Below are 22,489 nucleotides of genomic sequence, written 5' to 3' on the forward strand. Positions count from 1 at the left end.
GGTCCAAAGTATAATAATGTCAAGCACATGTTTCATTTCAAATTCATGTCCAAGTTCCAGGTTCAATGTTCAAGGGCAGATCAAGTTTCAGTATGAAGTTCCAGGATGAAGGTCATGTCTAGGTCCAGGACTGAGGTCTAGGGTCCAGGTCTGAGGACCATGTATCAAGGTTCAGATCTATAACTAAAGATCAGATTTAAGGCCAGATTCAAGGTTCAGGACTAATCCAAGTACATGGCTGAGGTCTGGTGTCTGGTTTTCAGGTCCAAGTCCAAGACCAAAGATAAGGTCAGCAGCCAAGGCCTTTGACCAGGTTGAGATCTGAGGTATAGTCCAAAGATCAGGTCCAAGGTCTAGAGCTAGGTCTGAGTTCCAGGTTCAAAGTTCAGGTGCAAGGTCAAAGGTCTACTTCCAATGTCCACGTCCAGGATTTGGTTCAAGGCCCATGACTATTTTTGAGGTTCAAGTTATATCCAGGCTCACATTCAAGGTTGAGGGACAAAGTGCAGGTCAGATTTGAGAGGATGAGGGGAGAATGACCAAAAAGGCAGAGTAGAAAGACCCTGAGCTCACCTCCTCTCACGAGCACAACAAAATCACAACTATTTGCAGAACAACCATCAATAAAAAAGACCAGAACCTATCAGAAAAGATCTTCTACAACTAAAGACATAAAGAAGGAACCATGACAACACAGGTAGGAGGGGCAGAGTTCTGATATAATCAAGTCCCATACCCCTGGGTGGGCAACCCACAAACTAGAGAATAATTATATTGTAGAGATTCTCCCACAGGAGTGAGAGTTCTGAGCCCCACTTCGGGCTCCCCAGCCTGGGGGTCCTGTACCAGGAAGATAAGCCCCCAGAAGATTTGGCTTTGAAGACCATCAGGGCTTAATTTCAGCAGTCTTTGGGAAGACTGGGGGAAATAGAGACTTCACTCATAAAGGGTGCACACAAAATCTCACGCTCACGGGAACCCAGAGCAAAAGCAGGAATTTGACAGGAGCCTGGGCCAGACCTACCTGCTGGTCTTGGAGAGTGTCCCAGAGAGGTGGAGGGAGGGGGTGGCCGCAGCTCACCTGGGGGACATAGAAACTGGTGGCAGCAATATTGGGGAACATTCTAGTGTGGGAACAATGCTCCTTGGGGCTTCCACCTTGGCTCATTAGCCCCAAGACCTGGCCCCGCCCAACAGCCTACAGGCACCAGTGCTGGGAAGCCTCAGGCCAAACAACTAACTAGGCAGGGACACAGCCCCACCCATTAGCAGACGGGCTGCCTGAAGAGTTCCTGAGCTCACAGCCACCTCTAGATACGACCCTGTCCACCAGAGGGCCAAGACCCAGCTCCACCCAGCGGTGGAAGCCTGCACCAGCTTCTAGACCAGCCTCACCCACCAGGGGTCAGACACCAGACAGAAGAAAACCACAATCCAGGCGCCAAAAGCCACTTGCTTTTCTTCTTTGCAGAGAGGAGGCTGCATAGTTGGGAAGCCCGGGGCTGCCTCTTCTGCTCTTTCAGACTCCCAGGCTTGTACCAGTACACTCTGAGAACCAGCTGTGCCCCAGCGGTGCAATGGAGCGCCCACCCTGGGGGCCTGGCAATTGCTTGGCATTTAAAAAAAATTTCTGGAGGGCTCCGGGAGCATTGTAGGGGTTCGGAAGTGGTTCTCGGAGGCTCCCCCAACCTTGACTGCATTTGTGTGCAGCTGAGTGCGAGGCCAGTATCCAGTGAGGGACAGGGGTTGCTCGTGTGTGATGTCAGAAGAGAGGCTGGACCCAGGGTGCAAAGTGGGAGGGAGAAGAGGAGCCCATTTAGGACCGAGATCACAGATGTTTCTGGCTTTAAATTGAAAGGAGAGGGGTGCCCCCCCAACCCTTGTAATAACTGTGGGCTGCAAGGGTGTTCTTAGATTCTAGTATTTAGGTTATTTTCTTTTTTGTATTAAAATAATGCTGCAATAAACATTTGTACATGTCTCTGGGTACACGTGTGAAAGCTTTCCTGTGTATGGGAGCCAGAAGTGTGGTTGCTATGTTACAGGAATAAGTCTTCAACTTTACTAAACAAAATCACTCCCTGCACTTCAGAGAAGCATTTTTCTTCTCCATTTTATTCATTCATGGTTTGCATTTCACCTCTCCTTCCTCAGGGTATTACTAATGGCCCCAGACCCAGAGAAGGAATCTGCCTTGGCTTCCTTCTATTTGATAGAACCCTGGCAGAAGGGTCTGAGAGGGACCAGAGTGTGCTTGATAAAGTTACAGCAGGTCTCTGGTCCTGCTTAATTTTGGGAGTTGGTAGCATCAGATGTCTGAGGGCCGGTGTTTCAGGGGGGAGGGAGCAGTCTTCTCTCTTATTGAATCAGTTGAGTTACAAATTTTTTCAGATGCTGCTTATACTGGTTACTGCCAAGATATCCTTTGCCCGGCTCTGTGTGGTTCCTTGAGGCCTGGAAGCTTTGGGACTTTCCAAGCTTGAGGCATTGGACTCTTTACCAGGCTGGTTTCCCCAGAGCCAAAGCTCCAGCCCACTCACCTGAGGTCCTGCCACCTCTCACCTCCCCAGGGTTCTGCCAGGGATCCTGCATCAGTCCATACCTTGAGGGGTGCCCACTAACATTTTCTTTCTTTTTTGTTTCAGAGACTCTCTCTCTTGAGACAGACAGACAGACACACAGACAGACACACACACACACACACACGGACCTCAATGAGCTTAGATTCCCACAAAAGGCACAAACAGAAGCTGTCTCCCAGCATGGATCCCCATGGCTGAACCCAGTGCAGAAGGAAGAATGGCCTTCAGGGGCAGCACAATGGCTGGGAGACCACAAACCCTGTCTCAGGTTCCAAGACAGTGAACAGAAGTCCTGAAAACAACCCAAGACTCAACTTCCCAACTATCTTGGCAGCCGGAGGCTAACTAGATGAAATTGTATTCATTTATTTCTCTAGGACAATAACGTGACTTTTTCTGCACCCAAGAAGTTGAAAGGGCCATCCGCATTATACTGTGTTATTTTAAACTTTATTCACAACAACTCTGTGAAGTAGGCAATATGGTTCCCATTTTTCAGGTGGGGAAAGCGAGGTCTGGTGAGGCAAAATAACCTGCCCAAGAGGCAGGGTTGTGACCTGAACGACAGCAGTCCTGATTCCCCGAAGCCCATATTCTAACTTGGCACCCAAACTCCTTGGGCATAAGCACTGGACAAAGCTGGGGAAACGCTTACCTGTCCATCCATGCCTTCCCGAACTGCCTGACCAACCCCCCATGGTGACCCGGGACAAATGATGCCAGGAATCTTAGCATCCTGCTTGGGATACACTTCTTATATACCTGAATGCTTTGAATCACTCACTCTGACAAATGCTGCCGCTTCGGTTGCATTTTCTTACCTGCTTTTGTACTTATCCCCTTCACATCGAGCATGTGCTGTCCCTGTTCACCAGCGCCAGTTCTTTTGGGGAAGCCGGGCTCATTGCCCTAGAAATATACCCCAGGACTGAATCTTCCCTTATAACAAAAGATGAAGCAGGAGTCATTCAGTATTTTTAAAATCCAGGTCTCTATTTTTCCTGTGCAAATATGAATGTAGGAAAAATTAATAGTCAAAAGGCTTTTTAAAATATATGCATTTTGATAACACGTTGCTAGTTACATTTTGTTGTTGATATGAGCTGGGATCACACTTTCCTTTAATAGGCCTTTGAAATTCCTTTTAGAAAGTTAAAATGGTCAAATGATCCATAGTAAAAACCAGAAGAGACCCATGTAAATCCAAAATACATACTTGAAAAGGCAGCACCTTTTGGATGAACTACATTAGGGCCGAGTTATATAGAATATGGATTATATAACAGTGGACCACAGAGACTTCAAAGCAAATGGGGCATCTTGTCTGAGAACAAGAGAGAACAGGAAGAAAGAGGAGGAGAAAGAAGAGAAGAGAAAGAAGGAAGAAGAAGGGGAGACAGAGACGGAGAGATTGATGGAAAAGAGGATCAGGAAAACCTACATATACGGCTTCTCTGCATCAGGAGAGTGACTCGTCTTTGGGTAATTTACAATGTGTATTAAGCAAAGGATGGACCATTAAGGTCATAATTCACAAACACAGAATCCAAATCTATAGCTATCTTATATAAAATGTTAATGCAATACTATTTACTGGATTAGATAAAAAGAGCTAGGTTCTACACTCTGCACATTTTCAGCTAAGAGTTTTGCCTCAGCATGTAATTCCAAGGGAGAGCAAGGCTTCCTCTTCAGGGGTCAAGGAGCAGTTTGCAAAGACATGGCCTAAGGGTCTCATCTCCTAAAAGTCCTAGTGGTCAGCTTGTTTGGCTTAGGACCCCATTCCGACCTCCAACCTGGGAGCCTTTCCCCTCCACATAACTCTCCCCACCAAGTCAGAACAGGCTGCCCCAGAACCCTGACTCAGGTACCAGGAGAGAGGTTGTCTTTGAACCCCACTGGCGAGTTAGGAGATGCCTCTTTCCCTAACAGATATGCTCTTTTCTATGAAACAGATTCCGGTTTCACAGCAGCTGGATGGCAGGGAGCCTGGATTTGTTTCTCAGACTCGAAGTGACCTCAACTGGTGAGACCTGGCTTTATCCCTTGTGCTTGTTGCAGCACCAATGGTCAGGGTTTCTAGGGTCCCAAAGAGAACACGAGGATATAGCAGAGTCAGAAACAAGCCCCAAACTGTCTCGTGTATCGAATTTGAGTTACCACATGTACTTCAGATTCTGTTACATCTCCCTCAGCAGAAGGGGGTGAAGTGAGGGGCAGGAGCGGGTGGGTGACTAAACAATCTTCCACTTATAAAAAAAAAAAATGAAGTTCAAAAGTCTAAAAATTCCCCGTGGATAAAAATTAAGAGTTTTGTGCTCACACTTTCATACTCTTGATCGGGGACACCTCACACTTTACAAAGCCCTGCTGCATGCAGTGTTTCTTGTGGAGCTCACAGCAACCTGCCACTTAACTGGGGCAGATGTAAAGAGTCCCATTTTCTAGATGAGGAAACTGAGGCCATGCAGCTCGCAAAGGGTAAGGAAAGCTGGAATCCAACCCTGGCCAAGTCCCGCGCCGTGTAGCATCACACTGACAGCTGGCTCTGGGAAGCGGGAGACCGACATCTGCGTCTTCACTGTTGTTTGGCCTCTGTTTGTGGAGCATCCCGTCAGGCGGGAGGCCGATCTTTACCTGGCTTTCCAGTTGGCTGAGCCGCTGTTTCACTTTCATCTGGGTGGCACTGTACTCAGCCAGGAGCCGTGCAAACCTGGTCTGCAGGGTGTCCAGGGAGGATTCCAGGTGCTCCACTTTCTCCTCGATATCCTGGGGGTCCGCCCCAGCCTTGGCCAGTTCCTCGTCGATCAGGTTGTCCTTCATCAGGATCTGCCGCTCCTTCTCCTCCAGCGCCTTCTTGGCCTCAGGGTATTCAGTGAGAGCCTCCATCAGATCGTCCTTGGAGAGGCAGAACAGGTCCGAGTAACCGATGCTCCTGATGTTGGCCGTCCTGCGGTTCCCCGACTTGCTCCCCTTGATGTTCAAGATGCTGATCTCCCCAAAGTAACTCTCATCGCTGAGAACCATGAACTGGGTGATCCCATCCTCAGCCACCACAGCCAGCTTGCCCTCCTTGATGATGTACATCTCCCTCCCTATGTCCCCCTTCTTGCAGATATAATCCCCGGGGCTGAACACCGCAGGCCGCAGCTTTAGCACCAGCTCCACCAGCAGCCCCACCTCGCAGTCCTGGAAGATGTGGACCTTCTTCAGAGTGTCCAGGTGCACACTGATGGCGATCTCGGCCCTCAGCTTGTCGGGGAGGCTCTTGAGCGCCTCCTTCTCATCCACCGTCTTCTTGTTGGCCCACAGGTAGTCAAACCACCGGATCACCCGTGTCTCCAAGTCCTTGGCACCTTGCGGAACTGCATGTACTACTTGATGGAGTCGCTCTTGGCCTGGAACTCAGTCCGTGAAGCGTTCATGTGCGAGATCATGGAGCCCACATTGCCCACAATGGTGGCAAAAATCAGGACACCCACCAGGAAGTCGAGGACCACAAAAAGATACTCCTCATCTTTCACGGGGGGTGGGGTCTCGCCGATGGTGGTCAGGGTCAAGGTAGACCAGTAGAGACTGTAAATGTACTTCCTGGAGAGGCGCCCATACTCTGGGTTTGAGATGTTTGGGTAGACCCAGGAGTCGGTCCTGAAACCAATGAACTTGGAAATGGCAAAGTAGATGCAGGCATTCCAGTGAATGATGATGAGGATGTACAAGACCAAGTTCCCAATCCTGAACATGTTGGGGTAGTTGGTCCTCGTCTCTGTGCGGTCAAAGAATTCGAAGAGCCGGGTCAACTTCAGTAGGCGGTTGAACCTCAGTTCTGGGTAGTTCATGCCCAGCTTAAAATAAGCCAGGTCCGTGGGGACCAGGGACAACATGTCCAGCTTGAAGTGCAAGGTCTTTGTGTAGTGCTTCCACAGCCAGTTGGCATCCGTGACCATCAAGCCTTGCTCCAGGAAGCCTGATGAAGAAGATAGATCACATGGGCAACAAAGAGGCCTTTTTATGACCATGGCCCGCAGAAAGGTATCTCACCTCAAGACCACACAAAAGGTGGTTATACATATATAAAAGGAACAATTTCCACAAATCACACATACCATTACTACAGGAAATGCACTCTGGTATTTTCTATTCAACTATCTAATCTATTTTATTCAATTAAAAACATAGATCAGTTAGGTAGATTTGAATGTGGATTGGGTATTTGATGGTAGTGAGGAATGCTTATTAAATTTTCAGAGATAAATGGAAGTTATACTTAAAAAATGGGCCCCTAGTTAAGGTTACATGCTAACATGGTTACTGTCTGAGATTTGCCTTAAAAAACTCCATCCAAGAACAGGGAGTGGGAGGATAAATGAAAAAAGATGAGCAAAATGTTGATAACATTTGGAGCTGGGTAAGGGTATGTGGGGATTCATAATACTACTGTCTCAGTTTTGTATATGTTTGAAAATATTAACAATAAAAAATTTGAGGGATTCCCTGGTGGTGCAGTTGTTAAGAATCTGCCTGTCAATGCAAGGGACACGAGTTCAAGCCCTGGTCTGGAAAGATCCCACATGCTGCGGAGCAACTAAGCCTGTGCGCCCTAGAGCCTGTGAGCCACAACTACTGAGCCCGTGTGCCACAACTACTGAAGCCTGCACGCCTAAAGCCCATGCTCCGCAACGTGAGAAGCCACTGCAATGAGAAGCCCACGCACCGCAACAAAGAGTAGCCCCCGCTCGATGCAACTAGACAAAGCCTGCGCGTAGCAATGAAGACTGAACGCAGCCAAAAATAAATGAATAAAATAAATAAATTTATGAAAAGAAAATTGAAAACACTGGTCATGGCCTAGCAAACTGACTTTACCAGTCACTGATGGGGCATGACCCGTCTTTTTATTTTTTATTTATATTTATTTATTTATTTTTTAAACTCTATTTATTTATTTATTTATGGTTGCATTGGGTCTTTGTTGCGGTGCGCGGGCTTCTCATTGCGGTGGCTTCTCTTCTTGTGGAGCACGGGCTCTAGGCAAGCAGACTTCAGTAGTTGCAGCACGCAGGCTCAGTAGTTTTGGCTCACAGGCTCAGTTGTTGCGGTGCATGGGCTTAGTTGCTCTGCGGCATGTGGGATCTTCCCGGACCAGGGCTCGAACCCATGTCCCCTGCATTGGCAGGCGGATTCTTAACCACTGCGCCACCAGGGAAGTCCCGCAACCTATCTTTTTAAAACCTTGCCCAGGAGCACAGTGGTTCTCCTTCCTGGTTGCACATTACTGTCACCCAGGGGGCTCTGAAAACACATGAAGCCTGGGAACCACCCTGGGCTGGAGATGGGCTGGACCTTGGGAGTCGTTATTATTTGGTGAAATCCACCAAATAGGCCATGACCTGCCGTCTCCCTTCGTCCCTCTCTCCCTTCCTTTTCCTCCCTCCTTCTTTCTTCCTTTCTTTCTTTCATTTTCAAACATGCACAAGAGTAGAGAGACTAAAGTAACAAGTGCTTTTTAGATTTGGGTGAGCTACAGCACCACACCAAGGGCTCTGTAAGTCACAGAGCTGGACCTGTCCCGAGACTTTGGTCCCATAGGTCTGGGGCACCTCTAACAACTTTCAGGTGACGCTGCTGGTCCAGGGCCACACTTCGAGGGCTAGACAGAGGTAGGATTGCCCCCTCTGTGAAAAGCAAACAACAAGTTTGTTGTCACATGTTAGGGACACCCGGCTTCCCAGCTCCCCGTCCCCTATTTGTTTGGTTACACTTGTGTTTATTGAGTGCCTAGATCATTACATTGCACTCGTGTGCCTTGGGACTCCTCAACACCTCCTTAATAATCCTGTCTCAATTCTGACGAGTTTTTCTCCTGGAGTATGACCCACGGCCTCCTGGTGTCTGTGCCCACCTGTTCTCCTCTCTCTCCCAGCCTTCTGCTGAATCTTAGATTGCCAAGGACAGTACCAACACAAAAAGGGGTGGGGTCGATGTCTGGGTGAGGGCTGCCTGTCCCACTGAAGCCTGATTGAAGCAGGGAGTCCCCGCAACGAGTCAGCCACCCACGGGGCTCTTGCATCTCCACAGGCTCATGTAACCATGGAGTGGCAGGCCACCAGGACTGGCCAAGTCACCCAGGCAAGCCTCAAGCTGTGTTCTTGAGATCTTCTAAGTTATGATGCAGGGCACTAATTCTGGAGCGGGGCGGGGGGGGCACCCATCTGGCCTGCTGGGTGGTGACTGTGGCCTTTGGGCTGGCCACTCAGCATCTCTGGGCCCCAGTTTCTAAAGCAGTAAGATGGAGATAATCATGCCCACACTTCTTGTCTTCTGCAGCAGTTCTCATGAGAAAACAAGACGTGCTTGGAATGCTTTGTACACCATGAAGCCACCCTGAGGTTTTGCTGTGATCTACTGGTTTTTATATCCACAACCATGGCACAGTTTTTAGTTTAAAAATCTTGGAAATGACAAGCAGGGCCTCCACCAGCTTATGTGATGCCTTTGTGCAAATCAGAAAAAGGAGACCCAAGGAGGCACAGCTTGGAGACTGAGGCATGGGTGGGGCTTTAGCCCCCACTCACAACTAGAGGTGATCTTGTTACCGACTGGGGTCCTTGGACTCTTTAATCAGTAGAAATTGGTAAGAGTCCAGATGAGGAATTCAGGCCTTTATTGGGACTCATGCTGCAGCACAAGGGAGCGAAAACAGTAACAGGTGGCCTTGCTCGCTCCCTGAGGCGCGGGGGCGAGCTTGTCCCTTAAAGGATATGGGAGTGGATTGGTGGGTTGGGCTGGAGGTGTGGCTTAGGTGGTCTGCACATGCATGTAGTTATTTTTAGTCCTTTACAGATTCTTTGTGTCCTGTTGCTAGAGGAGACGTTTGTCTAGCAGCAAGTGCAAGCACTCTGGTAGAGGGTCCCAGGTCCCAGCCTGTCTTAATCTGAAGGAAGTCATATTCCCCTTAGGCCCTGTTTTAGATTTTAGTTCTGAAACGAATATACTTTTAGTATATTACACCTCCTCTAAAAGCCACGGGGTAACATGCCCTGGCTCCTCTGACTGTCTAAGAAGAGGAACTCCAAGGGCTACTACCACTCTGGATCTCCCTGAACCTGCCCTGTGGCCCCCAGGTGGACCCCGAATCACGCTGTGGGGTCTGCGGCCCTGGGCCCACTCACCTGTCCGGGCTCGGACCAGCACATCGAAGCCATAGAGGAAGTCGGCTGAGTAGTCCAGGACCAGCCAAATCTTCAGGTACCCAGACTGAAGCTCATCAAAACAGGCCCTAAACAAGTGTGAGAAGGGGCAGGTGTGTAGCGGGGAGGGACCAAGGCGGGCAGCAGCTCTGTGCTACAAACCCGGGGTCAGCTCATCCCGCTAACAGCCCAGCCCACAGGGTTGCACCCCGGCATCAGCATCCCAGCCCCGATGAGGGGACCCAGGCTCTCAGAAGCTTTTCTGTCTCAAGGTCACCGAGCCCCTAAGAAGAACTGGGATTGACCCCAAAGAGTGGGCCCTGTTGCCTCGCAGCAGTAGCGACAAGACTGCTCCCCTCCCCCGGCTGGGGGGCAGTTTATCCAGGCCTCAGATGAAGGGGCTGAGAACTTGCCCTTTCTGGGGCCTTTAAATGCCAACAAAGATGTAACAACTTCTGGGAGATCAACAACAGAACAAGCCACATCTACGCCCACAAATTAGCAGTTTGGGAGCACCCCGAGGCCCCGGCTGCCCTCACAAGAGCAGCAGCTCACCCTGCACCCCAACCGGCTCAGAAAACCCAAAGCCCACAGCCGACAGCCTGAGAACGCCGCCGGGCGCCTGCATCCCTGTCCTGCAGGTCAGCTCAGGAGTGACCCAGCCCCTCCCACTTCCCCTCAGAAGAGCAACAGCTCGCCCTTGCATCTTCCTCCTGCGACCCCACTAGGGAGGCTCCAAGGTGCCAGGACCATGGTTTTGATCTCAAAGCCAGGCCTCCACCAGTGCTTCAGGGAACCCAGGAGGAACTGAGGCACATGCAGCTGGATGGTGGCTGCCAGGGACTCAGAGCTCTGTGTTGAGGCCCCGCCCCACGCCCCTACCTGCCAACGAGCAGACACCAGTTGTAGAAGATGGGCACAGCGATGACGGTCAGCCAGTGATAGTACATGTTGTTGGAGGGGTCCACCACGATGGCGTCCTTCTTCTTTCTGGAAACACCGACATACAAGCAGCACGGTGCGTTGGAAGACCACAGCTTTGGAAAGGCTTAGAGACCTGGCCTAGCTTAGAGACCCCAGGGCAACTGTGGGCAGCAGCTAGAGATGGCTTCCCAGATAGGGTGCTGTCAGTCCCAGGGGGTCACATGGGTGTCCCTGTATGGGTGCCCCCACCCAGGCTGGGAGCAGGGCAGACTCCGAAGGCCTTCTCTCCCAGCTCAGCACCTCGGGAAGCCACTGGTGACTACAAAACCACAGTGACGACATTCCCACGTCCTGGGGTATCACCCATACCCTTCAGGATGCCGAGGAGGAAAAGGGAGCGCGGTGCTGTTGGAACCATCTCAGGGAGCTCTGTGAAAATGCCGACTCCCAGGCCCAGCCAGACCCCTCCAGGACTGGGGCCTGGAAATGTGCATTTAACCACTGCCCTGGGTGGTTCTGAGACAGCGCCTCTCTGGACTGAACTTGGGAGCTTGGGAGCCCGGAGCTCTCCCTTGGGAATGTGCTCTCTCCACCTCACTAACTGCAATTGTGCAGATGTTCTAAAGACATTTCCTGCCTCTCCACCAAAAACCACCAACTTGGGAATCATCGAGGTTGTATCAGCCAACATTGAATGGAAGAAATAGCTTAGGGTGCTTTCGGTGTTTATTTTCAGGATTTTCGGAGGACTGGAATTTATAGGCGGTACTAGAGATCTTTCTTTGGGCCCATGCGTCTCCTCCCCCACCCCATCTGCCCCCCATGCCCGCCTAGGCCTGCAGAGCTGCTCCCGCGCCCCGGAGGAGACCCTGAGTTGCCTTTCTGCTTTCACCTCAACTCAGCAAGTCCAAGATCAGCTGCTGATTGACAGGGCTTTGGACGTTCCCAACACTCACTGCCACTGGGTTTGGATTAAAGTTTGTGAATATAGTGTTTTCTAGTGTCCAGGAAAAGGGCTCCACATACCCCACTGTGTGGACGGCCACCTTGTGGGCAAACAGAATGCCCAAGGGGAGGGCACCGGAGCAAGCTCCCAGGGAACCCCTGAACTGCTCACCTGAGGCTGCAGACAAACCTGCCTACCTACAAGCCCCCCTTTGGGTTCCCCGACTTTCCCTGCAGAACGAGACCCTCACATGATCTCAGCAGGCCTGATCCCTGCCTGAGACCAACTCCTTTTCTGTAGCCCTAAGCAGCCCTCTCTCCAGGGCTGACCCTAAGGCCTGACGGCATCTCTCTCCTCCCCAGGGTCAGGGCCGGGTGGTGTGGAACCAGGCCTGCTGTGACCATGGAACCCCCTCTTTGGGGGCAGTTTCTCTCAGTACTTACTCCTCCTTTTTTGGGTTTTCCTTTTTCTCTTCTTTTTCTTTCTCCTTTTTTGCCTTGTCATTGGATGACACTGGGTGACATTTAGCAATTTTCATATACCAAGGTCATTACCACGGGGAGAGGGTAGGCCACAGTGACACGGGGGAGAGGGCGTGGTGCAGGAAACCAATCTTTCCAGCACACTGGGATGAAATTAGGTTGTTGATTTCATGAATAATATCATTATTATTATCCCTGAAGGGTGAGGGTACCACCTCCACTGAAGTATCCATTGTATACATTGAAATGTACACAATGGTTCAGTCTAATATTCTACAATTTCTGACCTATTTCCGTGAGTCCCTAGAAAATCACAAGCAGCTTGAGACTGGAAACTTTTGAGGTAATGGGAAATAAACCCAAATCCACACCTTTAGGGTGGAAAAGTCACTCAGAGTTTTGGGAATCACATGGAACACTCTTTGTTCTGAGGAAAGGGGGCAGCCTTTCCGTTGTTCTGGGGTCACATGAAAACCTGGCCCTCGATGGGAAAGCCAGGGGACAGAAAGGAAGCGAGACCCTTAGGCAGGCACAGGTGTGCTGTGCAGCAGCAAGTCTTCAAGTCGTCTGAGGCAAATGCAGCCACGCTCAGACGCTTCCAGACTTTGCTGGATGTGGCGTTGCAGGCGGGGCCTCGCCCTCCTGTCTGCATCAGCAGGAAGGGCCTGTAAGGGCAGATGTTTCCTCAACACACAGCTTTACTCTGCTTCCCCTTCGTTAGTGCATGTCTTTTATGGGCTGGACAGTTACAAGGGTTACCTATTAACGGTTAGAGTAGTTCTGCAAGGCATGCATTTTGCCCACTGAACAGCCGAGGAAACAAAAGTGGAGGGTAAAAGACCCTGCCTGCCTCAGGGCACCCCCGGAATCACCCGCAGGCCCTTCTGATTCCCCTGTTCCTTCCCCTGGAGGAAGGAAGGGCTGAGAAATAAGTGTCTGCTAATTAAACGCTCGTTGAAAAGGACCAATGCACTTTACACAGCACTTCCCCAGGAAGTAATCAAAGATGTGTGCAAACATGCACACAGAAGAATCATCACCACCATTATTTCTAACAGCCACAGCATAAACAATCTAATCATACAACAGAGGAAATTCTTCATCAACCACAGACTTCTACGAGGCCACTTACAACGAGGTTGTGGAAGAATATTCAGTGACAGGGGAAAATGTTCCTCAGATTTTGCTAAGTTAAAAAGTAGACTACAAAAGATTTTCTAATAATAGCTGTACTAGTTTTCTATTGCTGCCAGAACAAATTACCACAGACTTAGTGGCTTAAAACAGCCCAAATGTATGATCTTGCAGATCTGTAGGTCAGAGGTCTGGGGTCTCTTCGAAGTCAAGGTGTCGGCAGGGCTGTGATACTTTCTGAAGACGCTAGGGAAGAATCTGTTTCCTGCTCACTTGGATTGTTTGCAGAATTCAGTTCTTTGCAATTATAGGACCAATATCTTCATTTTCTTGCTGCCTGCAAGCTGAGGACATTCCCAGCTTTTAGGGGCTGCTGCATCCTTGGTTCATGGCGCCCTTCCTCCATCTTCAAAGCCAGCAACAGCGGGTTGAGTCCTTCTCAAGATGCCATCTCTCTGCAGCTGGAAAAGGTTCTCCACTTTTAAGGATGCATGTGATTCGACTGGGTCCACCTTGATAAGCCAGGATAATCTCCCCATCTCAAGGTCCTTAAACTTCATCACATCTGCAAAGTCCCTTTTGCCGTGTAGGGTAACATAGTCACAGGATGTGGGGATTAGCATATGGGCACCTCCGGGCTACCTACTACAGTCTTCACTGCCCCTGAAAGATTTCCTTGCATCCCATGTGCAAAATGACTTCACCCCCATTCCAAGATCCCCCAGCCTCACCCCATTAGAGCATCAACTCAGAGTCCAAAATTATCATCTAAGTCTCATCAGTTCAGAAGTCCCAAATCTCATCATCTAAATCAGGTGTGTGTGGACTCCGTGGGAATCATTTGAGACACGAGTCCTCCCTACCTGTGGAACTAAAGAAACGAATCATCTCCATAAACACAATGCAGGAGCAGGCATAGGACACCAGATGTAGATATTCTAGTTCAACAAGGGAGAAGATGGGAGGACAAAAGGAGTCAGTGGTTCCAAGTGATTTTGAAATCCAGCAGGGCCATCGGCCAGTATGTTTCAAGGCCTGAGAATAAACCTCTATAGCTCATGGCTCCGCCCTCAGTCATCCTTCCTTTTTCATGAAAGGTAGCACCTGTTTGTAGCTGAGTAGTTCTTTATCAGCCTGCTTTCTGCATCTAGAATTTAGAGGTCTAACAGTTTTCCTTCATTTTGTACTGTTTCTATCCTTCAGGTCCAAGCTGGCAGTGTTTCTGCTGCCATAAAATCTTCTAGAACTTAATGGGTCATGTATACCAGAGGGATCCACTCCACTAGACAGAGGCTCATCCACAGAGCTTTCTGAGAAATCTCTTCTCTATTTTTGGCTTCTGTTGAGATGAGCCATGGTTCACACCCTCGGTCTCTTCAGAGGGTTTTTTATGTGACTGAATACTCAGAACTTTTGATCTCTGAGTTATTAGCAAAAGTTCAGCCGCATCCTCAGCTTTTTCCTGAACGCATGCTTTCCTGACAGTGAGTTTTTAAAACTTATCATCTTTTGCCATTTGAGCAGGCTGAGAACTTCCCAAATCATCAAGTCTTGTTTCCTTTTCATTTATCAGTTCTTCCCTCAATTTCTTTCTTAAGTTTTACCATAAACAGCAAGAATAAACCAGGCTGCACCCTCAATACCTTTGCTTAGAAATGTCCTCAGCTAAATATTCAAGCTCGTTGCATACGAATTCTGCTTCCCCCATACTTGTGGGACATAATCCCGCTAAGCTTTTCACCCCTGAACAACAAGATCCCCTTTCCTTCAGGTTCTAATAGCCTGCCCCTCACTTCCTTATGAGCCCTCACCAGCAGCACCCCTGAAGTCCAGATTTCTACTAATAGTCTGTTTCAATCATTTAGGTATTAAGTATGTAGGCAACTTAGGTTTTTCTCTGTAATGCTCCCCATTTTTCCTTCTGAACCCTCACTGGTAGAGGTTTTTTTTCTGATGATTGTTCCCCATTCTTTTATATCTTTATTGGAGTATAATTGCTTTACAATGTTGTGTTAGTTTCTGCTGTACAACAAAGTGAATCAACTATATATATACATATATCCCCATATCCCCTCCCTCTTGAGCCTCCCTCCCACCCTCCCTATTCCACCCCTCTAGGTCGTCACAAAGCATCGAGCTGATCTCCCTGTGCTACTGGTAGAGTCTTTAACATTCATATTTCTTTTAACAATCTGTTCAAAGCAATCTAGGCTTTTTTTAAAAAAACATGCTCCTTAAAATTCTTCTAGATCCTGCCTAGGGTCAATTCCGAAGTCACTTCTACATTTTAGGTATTTGTTACAGCAGCACTCCACCTCTGGGATCGAAAGGTGTTATTGGTTTTCTACTGTTGCCATAACAAATTACCACAAGTGTAGTATCTTAGAACAACCCAAATTTATTCTCTTACAGTTCTGGAGATTGGAAGTCGTATAATCTGACTGGATGAAAATCAAGGTGCCCTCAGGCTGTGTTCCTTTTTGGAGGCTCTGGGGAGAATCTGCTTCCTGCTCACTGGGATTGCAGGCAGAATTCAGTTCCTTGAAGCTCAGGACCAAGGTCCCTGTTTCCCTGCTGGCTGTAGATGGAGGGCTATCCTTGGCTTTTGGAGGCTGCTGCATCCGTGGCTCATGCCTCCCTCCCTGCTTCCTCCATCTTCAAAGCCAGCAATGACAGGACGGTCCCACTCACACTGCGAATCTCTCCTCCTTCCGTCTCATATCTCTGACTCACTCTCCTACCTCCCGCTTCTGCTTTTAAGAACTCATGTGATTACATTGGGCCCACCTGGATAATCCAGGATAATCTCTCCATCTGCAGGTCCTTAAATTCAATCACATTTGCAAAGTCTTCTTTGTCATGTAAAATCATCTACTCACAGGTTCCAGGGATTAGGATGGAAACATTTTTGGTGAGGTTGTGGTAGTGAAATTACTCTGCTTCCCACAGTAGTCAATATTGATTGATCATTTACTACGTACCAGGCACTGTTGTAAGCACTTCACACGTATTAGAACAGTTAGTCTTAACACAACTCTGTAAGACGCCAATTACAATCCCTATTTCACAAGTCGGGAATGTGATGCACAGAGAGGTCAGGTAACTTGCTCAAGGTCACAAAGCTCTTAGGTGGTTGAGTTGGGATGCAAATGCTCTTAACCAGTACATATATTAAACATATTGCATCTGTCTATGTATCTGTGTATCTATGTATGTATGTATCTATCTATTCAATATATATGCCTAGAGAAAACTTGGAGGGATATTTGCCAACATGTGAAGAGGGGTTGTCTCTGATAATGGAGTTCAACTGCTAACATAAAGTGTACTTTTTTATGGGTGTATGCTCGTGGATGCTTTTCTGTGTTTTATAAGTTTTTGACAATGAGCATATTAATAAACTAAGAACAAAAGTTGTTAGAATCTTTAAATGAGAGGAGCAAGGACACTCACCCATCCTCTGTTCTCTTGAATCTACTGGTCTTTCTGCAGCTGAAGTCTTAATGTCAAGACACCAGCAGAGGGCGCTGCCCACAAGCTTATCGGGCACACTTAGCCCTGCTGGGAGTTTAATTACACCAGGCTCTGCCACCCTTGTTCAGGATTTGTGGCCCCAAGTTACAAGCCTTGGACTTTCCTCTGGCTACCAACCTGCTGAGGGCCTAGGGAAGACCCCGTGCCATCCAGCTGTGTCCCGGAATCCACCCAGCACTGCCCCAGGGGACCTACACAGAGCTACAAAACGAGGCTGGTTTTGGCTGAGAACAGATTGATCGGGAGAAAGAAATTTTCAGAACCCATGGGACTAAGTGAAAATGCTAGAAATGTGGTGGAAGAATGGGGGAAGGTGTCCATAGGAATTACTTCTGTATCTTTGTACCCAGGTGGCTCCATTTGGGGGCAGCCCCCAATTTTGTCCCTCGGTCCTTGGCTGCAGTGTGGACCCACGATACGAGCCCATCTGAAAAGATTTATAAGAGCCTGATGTAGCTGACGGTATCCACACCATCCTTGTCCACATCCCAGCCCCAGGATGGAGAAGCCTGGAGACCCACCCACAAGACCTCTACCCATGGTTTCTGGTGCCCTGAGCCTTTGCCTGACTGTGGGACTCAACACCAGGTTTCCAAGGGCAACAAACACATATCACAGTAGCTGTCATTTTGCAGATTAAATCATTTCATTTTTCTTGACTGTTGGCATTTGGGTCTCTGGATTTGATGTCCCAATTTATGTAAACAAAATGCAACTAAGGGGGAGAAGATGGGGGAGGGATCAACTGGGAGTTTGGGATTAGCAGATGCAAACTATTATATAGAGGATGGATAAACAACAAGGTCCTACTGTATAGCACAGGGAACTATATTCAATATCCTGTGATAAACCATAATGGAAAAGAATCTGAAAAAGAATTTATGTATGTGTAATTGAATCACTTTGCTGTATTCCAGAAACTAACACAACATTGTAAACTCACTTCAATTTAAAAAATACATTTAAAAAACAAACAAAAAAGCCCCAAAATGCAACTAAGGTTCACGGAGGGAAATGGAAAGAAGTTCTATCAGAAGAACAAAGGGAAATAACAAGAAAAAGCCTCGGCACAGTTCTCAGTCAATTGGAATTTCTTGGCTGATATTGATGGTTTTCCCCTAAGCTCCAACTGAGACCCCTCTCTGCTACCTACCCCCACGGTGTTCCAAAAAGGAAGGCTGGAGAACGGGGCACACACGCACACGTGTTCACAAATATGTCACACACATACGCACACTGTCTGCTTGGGCTCTTGGGTGATGTTGCCAGAATCACACATCAAACTGCTCTGCCAGCTCAGCATCGGGTGGTAGGAAGGAATTACAGTGGGTCACGGTTTCAAGAGGCTAATCTCAGGAACTATTTAAATTTCCTCTTTCCACTGTCCTGATCATGCCCCCTCCATATTGGCCTGAATTGGCCTTAAGACAAGGGCACTTCACTGGCACACAGGAGCTTGAGGATGTAGAATGGAAAGTGCATTTCCATAATGAAGATTATCCACTGCTCTGTAAAGGGACTCCAGCTTTGCATCTTCAGATACATAGCAACAGAGGTGTTAGCACTGAAAATGTTTACCGATCCAACCCCTTCGCTTTCTAGATAAGAACAATGAGAGACACAGCGATAAAATGACCTGCCCAAAGAAGTCACACAGACCAGGTCCCTCTCCCCATTTGTCCACAGGGATGGGTTTCCAATGGAAGGAGCAGGATTCTAGAATGGTCTGGTGGGGTTTGGGGGAAGTAGCAGTACAAAGCTGGGGTGTCTACAGGGAGGCGGTTGGCCGCAGGGAGCGGGAGGGAGCAGAGGTACTCACTCTTTCTCTGAGTTGTTGCAGGCATTGGTGTTGCTTCTGGCCAGGGGCCAGTCACTGCGGGGAGGTAAAGAGAGCACAGCATGGGAATCTGAACTCAAGTCCAATTGCTGGGGACCCCCTGCCCCCAGGCGGTTATTCTGGGACTCCCATCCCCTGTCTCACGGGCCTTTCCACACAGCTTGAACAGAGGGAATTATTGTCAGGGACAGACATTTTTTTTGTGACTAGTTAGTGTTGGTGAAGGGGAGAGGATGAACACTTGGGTAAACTGAGGCTTCTGAATAAGTGAGGATTAACTCTTTGAATCCCATCCAGCATCCTAGTCTCGATTCCTCTCAATGTCCTCCAGTTTTAGCATGTGCCAGGCAGTGGGCCAGGCACTACTGGGGAGCACAGAGACCACCCAGCGTGGCGCCTGCCCTCGGGTGCTCCTGGGTGAACAGGCCAAGCTCCTTGGACCAGAATGGACATAGTTAGCAGCAGCAGCAACTTGCTGCCCCCTCTGCAGAGACGTGGCTGTCACGGGGCCCTTCCCTCGGAAACCCCATCACAGGGGCCGCTTCCAGTTCTCAGGGCAAAAAATGGACTCTGGGCAGAGCTGCCCCAGGTTTCAGCCCATCCTCCCCCTTCCCCTGCCCCACGTTCATCTTAGAACTTCAGGGCCCGCCACCCCGGATCTATGTGGGAATCTGGTAGAAGGTGGGTGCTGGTTTCACAACCCAGCACGTTTATTGAAAGCTGGATTGGGCAGTACTTGGTGGTGTTCTTTAGGAAAAGGCGTGATCTCCCTGAGCTCACCTGCCAGTTCGCGTCTTTGACAGCCGGTTTTAGAAAGCCAGCCTGGCCTCACAGGGCTAGAGGGCAGCTTGCCTGTCTGTGGTGACTGCAGACCATTCACAGGACAGGGGACCCCGGGGCCCAGAGCCAGGCGCTGGTGACACTCCAGGCTGACTCTCCGGGCACCTGTTCTATGATGTTGAACATCCAGCCAAATGCCTTTTTGGTACTTCTGCTTATCCCTCCCAAGCCTCCCTCTCCCCATCCAGGATGTGGCTCTAACTGCTTGTTTCAGGATTGGTTCGGATCATCTAAAAATCCCCTGGGGAATCAAAACTGTGAGATTATGGAGGAAAGTTTAGCTCTCTGGGGTGCAGCTGCCCGTGAGCTGCACCATAATCTGCCATAATCTCATCGGGCCAAACCTACAGGAGAACTAAGACCCATCTCTGCATAAACTTTGCTTTGCTGATGGGACTTGGCCTTGAAAATTCAAAGTCTTCTTCCCCCAGGAAGCCTCCCTGATTGATCTGCTCCCATTCTGCACCTTTGCATTCACCTGCCCACTCTGAACCTTCCAGCAAGTGACCAGGCATTGGTGGCATAGTTGGGGCCTGGTTCTGATAGGGTGAACCCTCCGTTAATCTGGTCACATAGGGAAATGGGCAGAGTCCAATGTTCATCTCCATGAGTCTAAAGTTGTGGAGAAGAAGTTTGATCAATTAAGCCAAGGAAGTCTTTGCTTGCCTAAAAGGAACTGAACCAGTCTGGCTGGCTTGCTAGCAAACCTCCTTTCCTCCCCCACTCTTTCCTCCTCCTCCTCCTTCTCCACCCTCCCTTCTTCCTTAGCTGCCATCCCTCCTGTCTTTCTGGCTCAGCAGTGAACAGCATGTGGGCCTCGTGGTCCTGATGCTCCCTCACAGCCTGGGATGCCCGGCCCTGGGAACCTGGGATGGCCCTGCACACATCCAGCCAGCACCCAGGCCCTCCACGGTCCCCTTCCCACAGCCCAGGGAGCCCGAGGGTTTATAGTCCAAGCTCATGGGAAATGGGAGCCTGAGAACGCTGCTCCACTGGGCCTCCGCCTCTCAGCCAGAGATTCTCACACCTTTCCCCAGCAGAGAAGACTAATGTAGGTCTCCTAATGTCTCTGGCAAGACATTTCTTTGAACTCTCATATTTTATCTTAAATACGCTTGTACATCTTATACATTTTGCAATGCACTGCATAACCTATAATAAACATAACCCCCACCCCAAATCTGGAAATAAAATCGAAGTTCCAGAAAGATTCATCTGTTTCCCCTGAGGCTTCATGGCCTTTACTCCCCAGGGGCTTTCTTTGCCTTTTCGAGGGGCCCGCAACCGAGCCCTTCTGTTCCTTTGACTCCAAAACAGACAGCATTTTCTCTAGCAAATTATATAGGGACTGTCTGTTCTGCAACAATCATGCTGCTTTTTTCACACTTTACGTCTTCTAAACCCTGGCATAACCTAGAGAATTCAGCCAAAAAATCTTTTTCAAGCTCCTTTTTCCTTAAAACAGGTTCTGAGCAAGTGTCCTCCTGTTTGTGAGTCTGAGAGGAGGTCTGCTTCCCCTGAACGTGTTACCTCTTCTCCCCCAACTGCCCCAAGGGTCCTATTGACCCTCTGCTGTTCAGCAACAATGGATTCAACCCACGGTCGCCCAGTGGTCTCCCCGACCACCAGAGGCTGGGGTGACTTCTCAAGAACACGAGAAGAGGGGGAGGGGAGGCAGCAGCTCTGTGCGGGGGGGCCAGGGGGATTGGGGGGTGTCAGTCCAGCCCCTGCAGATTTCTCTACTTGCAGGCACCAGACAGCGCCAGCCACAAGCTCCCCGGCGGCAGGGGGCCGTGCACGGTGCTCAGAGCCCTTGTTCTGCAGACCCTTCTCCTACCAAAAAGCAAACACTCTCCCCATCCCCCACCCTACTCCCACCCACTGCGCTCCCCATGGCTCTTAAACCAACTGGGGCGAGGACGGTTCCCCTTGAAAGTTCTAACCAACCTTTAGAACTTTTCCCCAGAAGAATGTACGTATACCCATCCATAAAATTGTGGGTAACGTCTAGGTACTCCCTGAGGTTCGTGGTACAAGAGCCCCAGTTTTTTAGCAAGGTGGGTCACAGTGCAATGTTAGTAGTATGAGGGTCCTTTGGCGGAGAGATTGGTGAGGCTAACGTCCCGGGTGCGATTCTGAGAGCACCAACTCCAGGGGGCGCTAGCGGGAGCTCCGCGGAGGACAGGGTCAGCCGCCCATGAGGCTGGGGCCTCTGGTTAAAGGGTTTCCGGTCCCGCAGGGCTTCTTGGGCTCGTGTGGAGACTTCTAGAGCATGCAGTGTTCCCCCAGGACAGACCCCTTCTTCAGGGAACAGCTGAGGGACTGGTGCTCCCGGCCACCCGTTGTGGGGTGGGGGGATCCACGCTGCACGGAAGGAGCAGCAGGTGCTTCCCTCCCCGTCTGGGGCAGGCAGCCCCGCCTCCCTCACCTTCTCCCTCTGTCCGGCGGCCCCTGGCTGCCCGCGTTGGACTGGGCACGGCCTTCGCGGCCGGACACCTCCTTGAGCTCGGCTCCGCGGAAACGCTCCAGGAAAGAGTCAGGCCTCTGGTCCTCGTGGCGTAAGTGCCTGGCGGCCCAGGTGCGCAGCGAGATGATGAGGCGTGACAACTTGGAAGGGCACAGACCCACAGCGAGGGCGGAGCGGAAGGAGACGCAAGCCCCCTCCCAGAGGGCTGGGGTAGGGGTAGAGATGCCGGCAGGATGTGGGTCCCAGGGCCGGGCTCAGGTTTGCACGCCACCCCCTGCCCCTCACTCGCCAGAGCCTTTTCTTCCCTCCGCCTCTGCCACCTGGGACGGAGCTTCTGCCATAAGGCACGTTTCTTCATTATGGCTTTATCCCTATAACACCTGGACTCTATCAAAGGCATGATCCTGCCAATGGGCCATTAGCAAGCTTTTCTGCTCATCTTTCCTCCTGCCCCATGTAGAGCTCTTTGTTATGACTGGTAAGCATAGGAACAGTAAAAAATACAATTTCCAAATAGTGATAAAATTCAGAGCAAGGTATAAAGGAACAAGCA

The 22,489-nt window shown here is 49.7% G+C and overlaps 1 protein-coding gene across 1 annotated transcript in view; it reads right to left on the reverse strand.

Annotated features, from left to right (window-relative positions):
* Window positions 1-3,662: 3,662 nt before the first annotated feature.
* Window positions 3,663-22,489, reverse strand: part of CNGA3 (cyclic nucleotide gated channel subunit alpha 3) — a 77,876-nt gene continuing 59,049 nt past the window's right edge. The window contains 6 exon segments of the mRNA XM_082427391.1: window positions 3,663-5,935; window positions 5,938-5,956; window positions 5,960-6,549; window positions 9,755-9,861; window positions 10,655-10,762; window positions 21,898-22,077. Coding sequence (XP_082283517.1) covers window positions 4,995-5,935; window positions 5,938-5,956; window positions 5,960-6,549; window positions 9,755-9,861; window positions 10,655-10,762; window positions 21,898-22,077 — 1,945 coding nt within the window. The 3' untranslated portion in view covers window positions 3,663-4,994.

The sequence above is a fragment of the Balaenoptera physalus genome, assembly GCF_965194825.1.
Source record: "Balaenoptera physalus genome assembly, chromosome: 15".
NCBI lineage: Eukaryota > Metazoa > Chordata > Mammalia > Artiodactyla > Balaenopteridae > Balaenoptera > Balaenoptera physalus.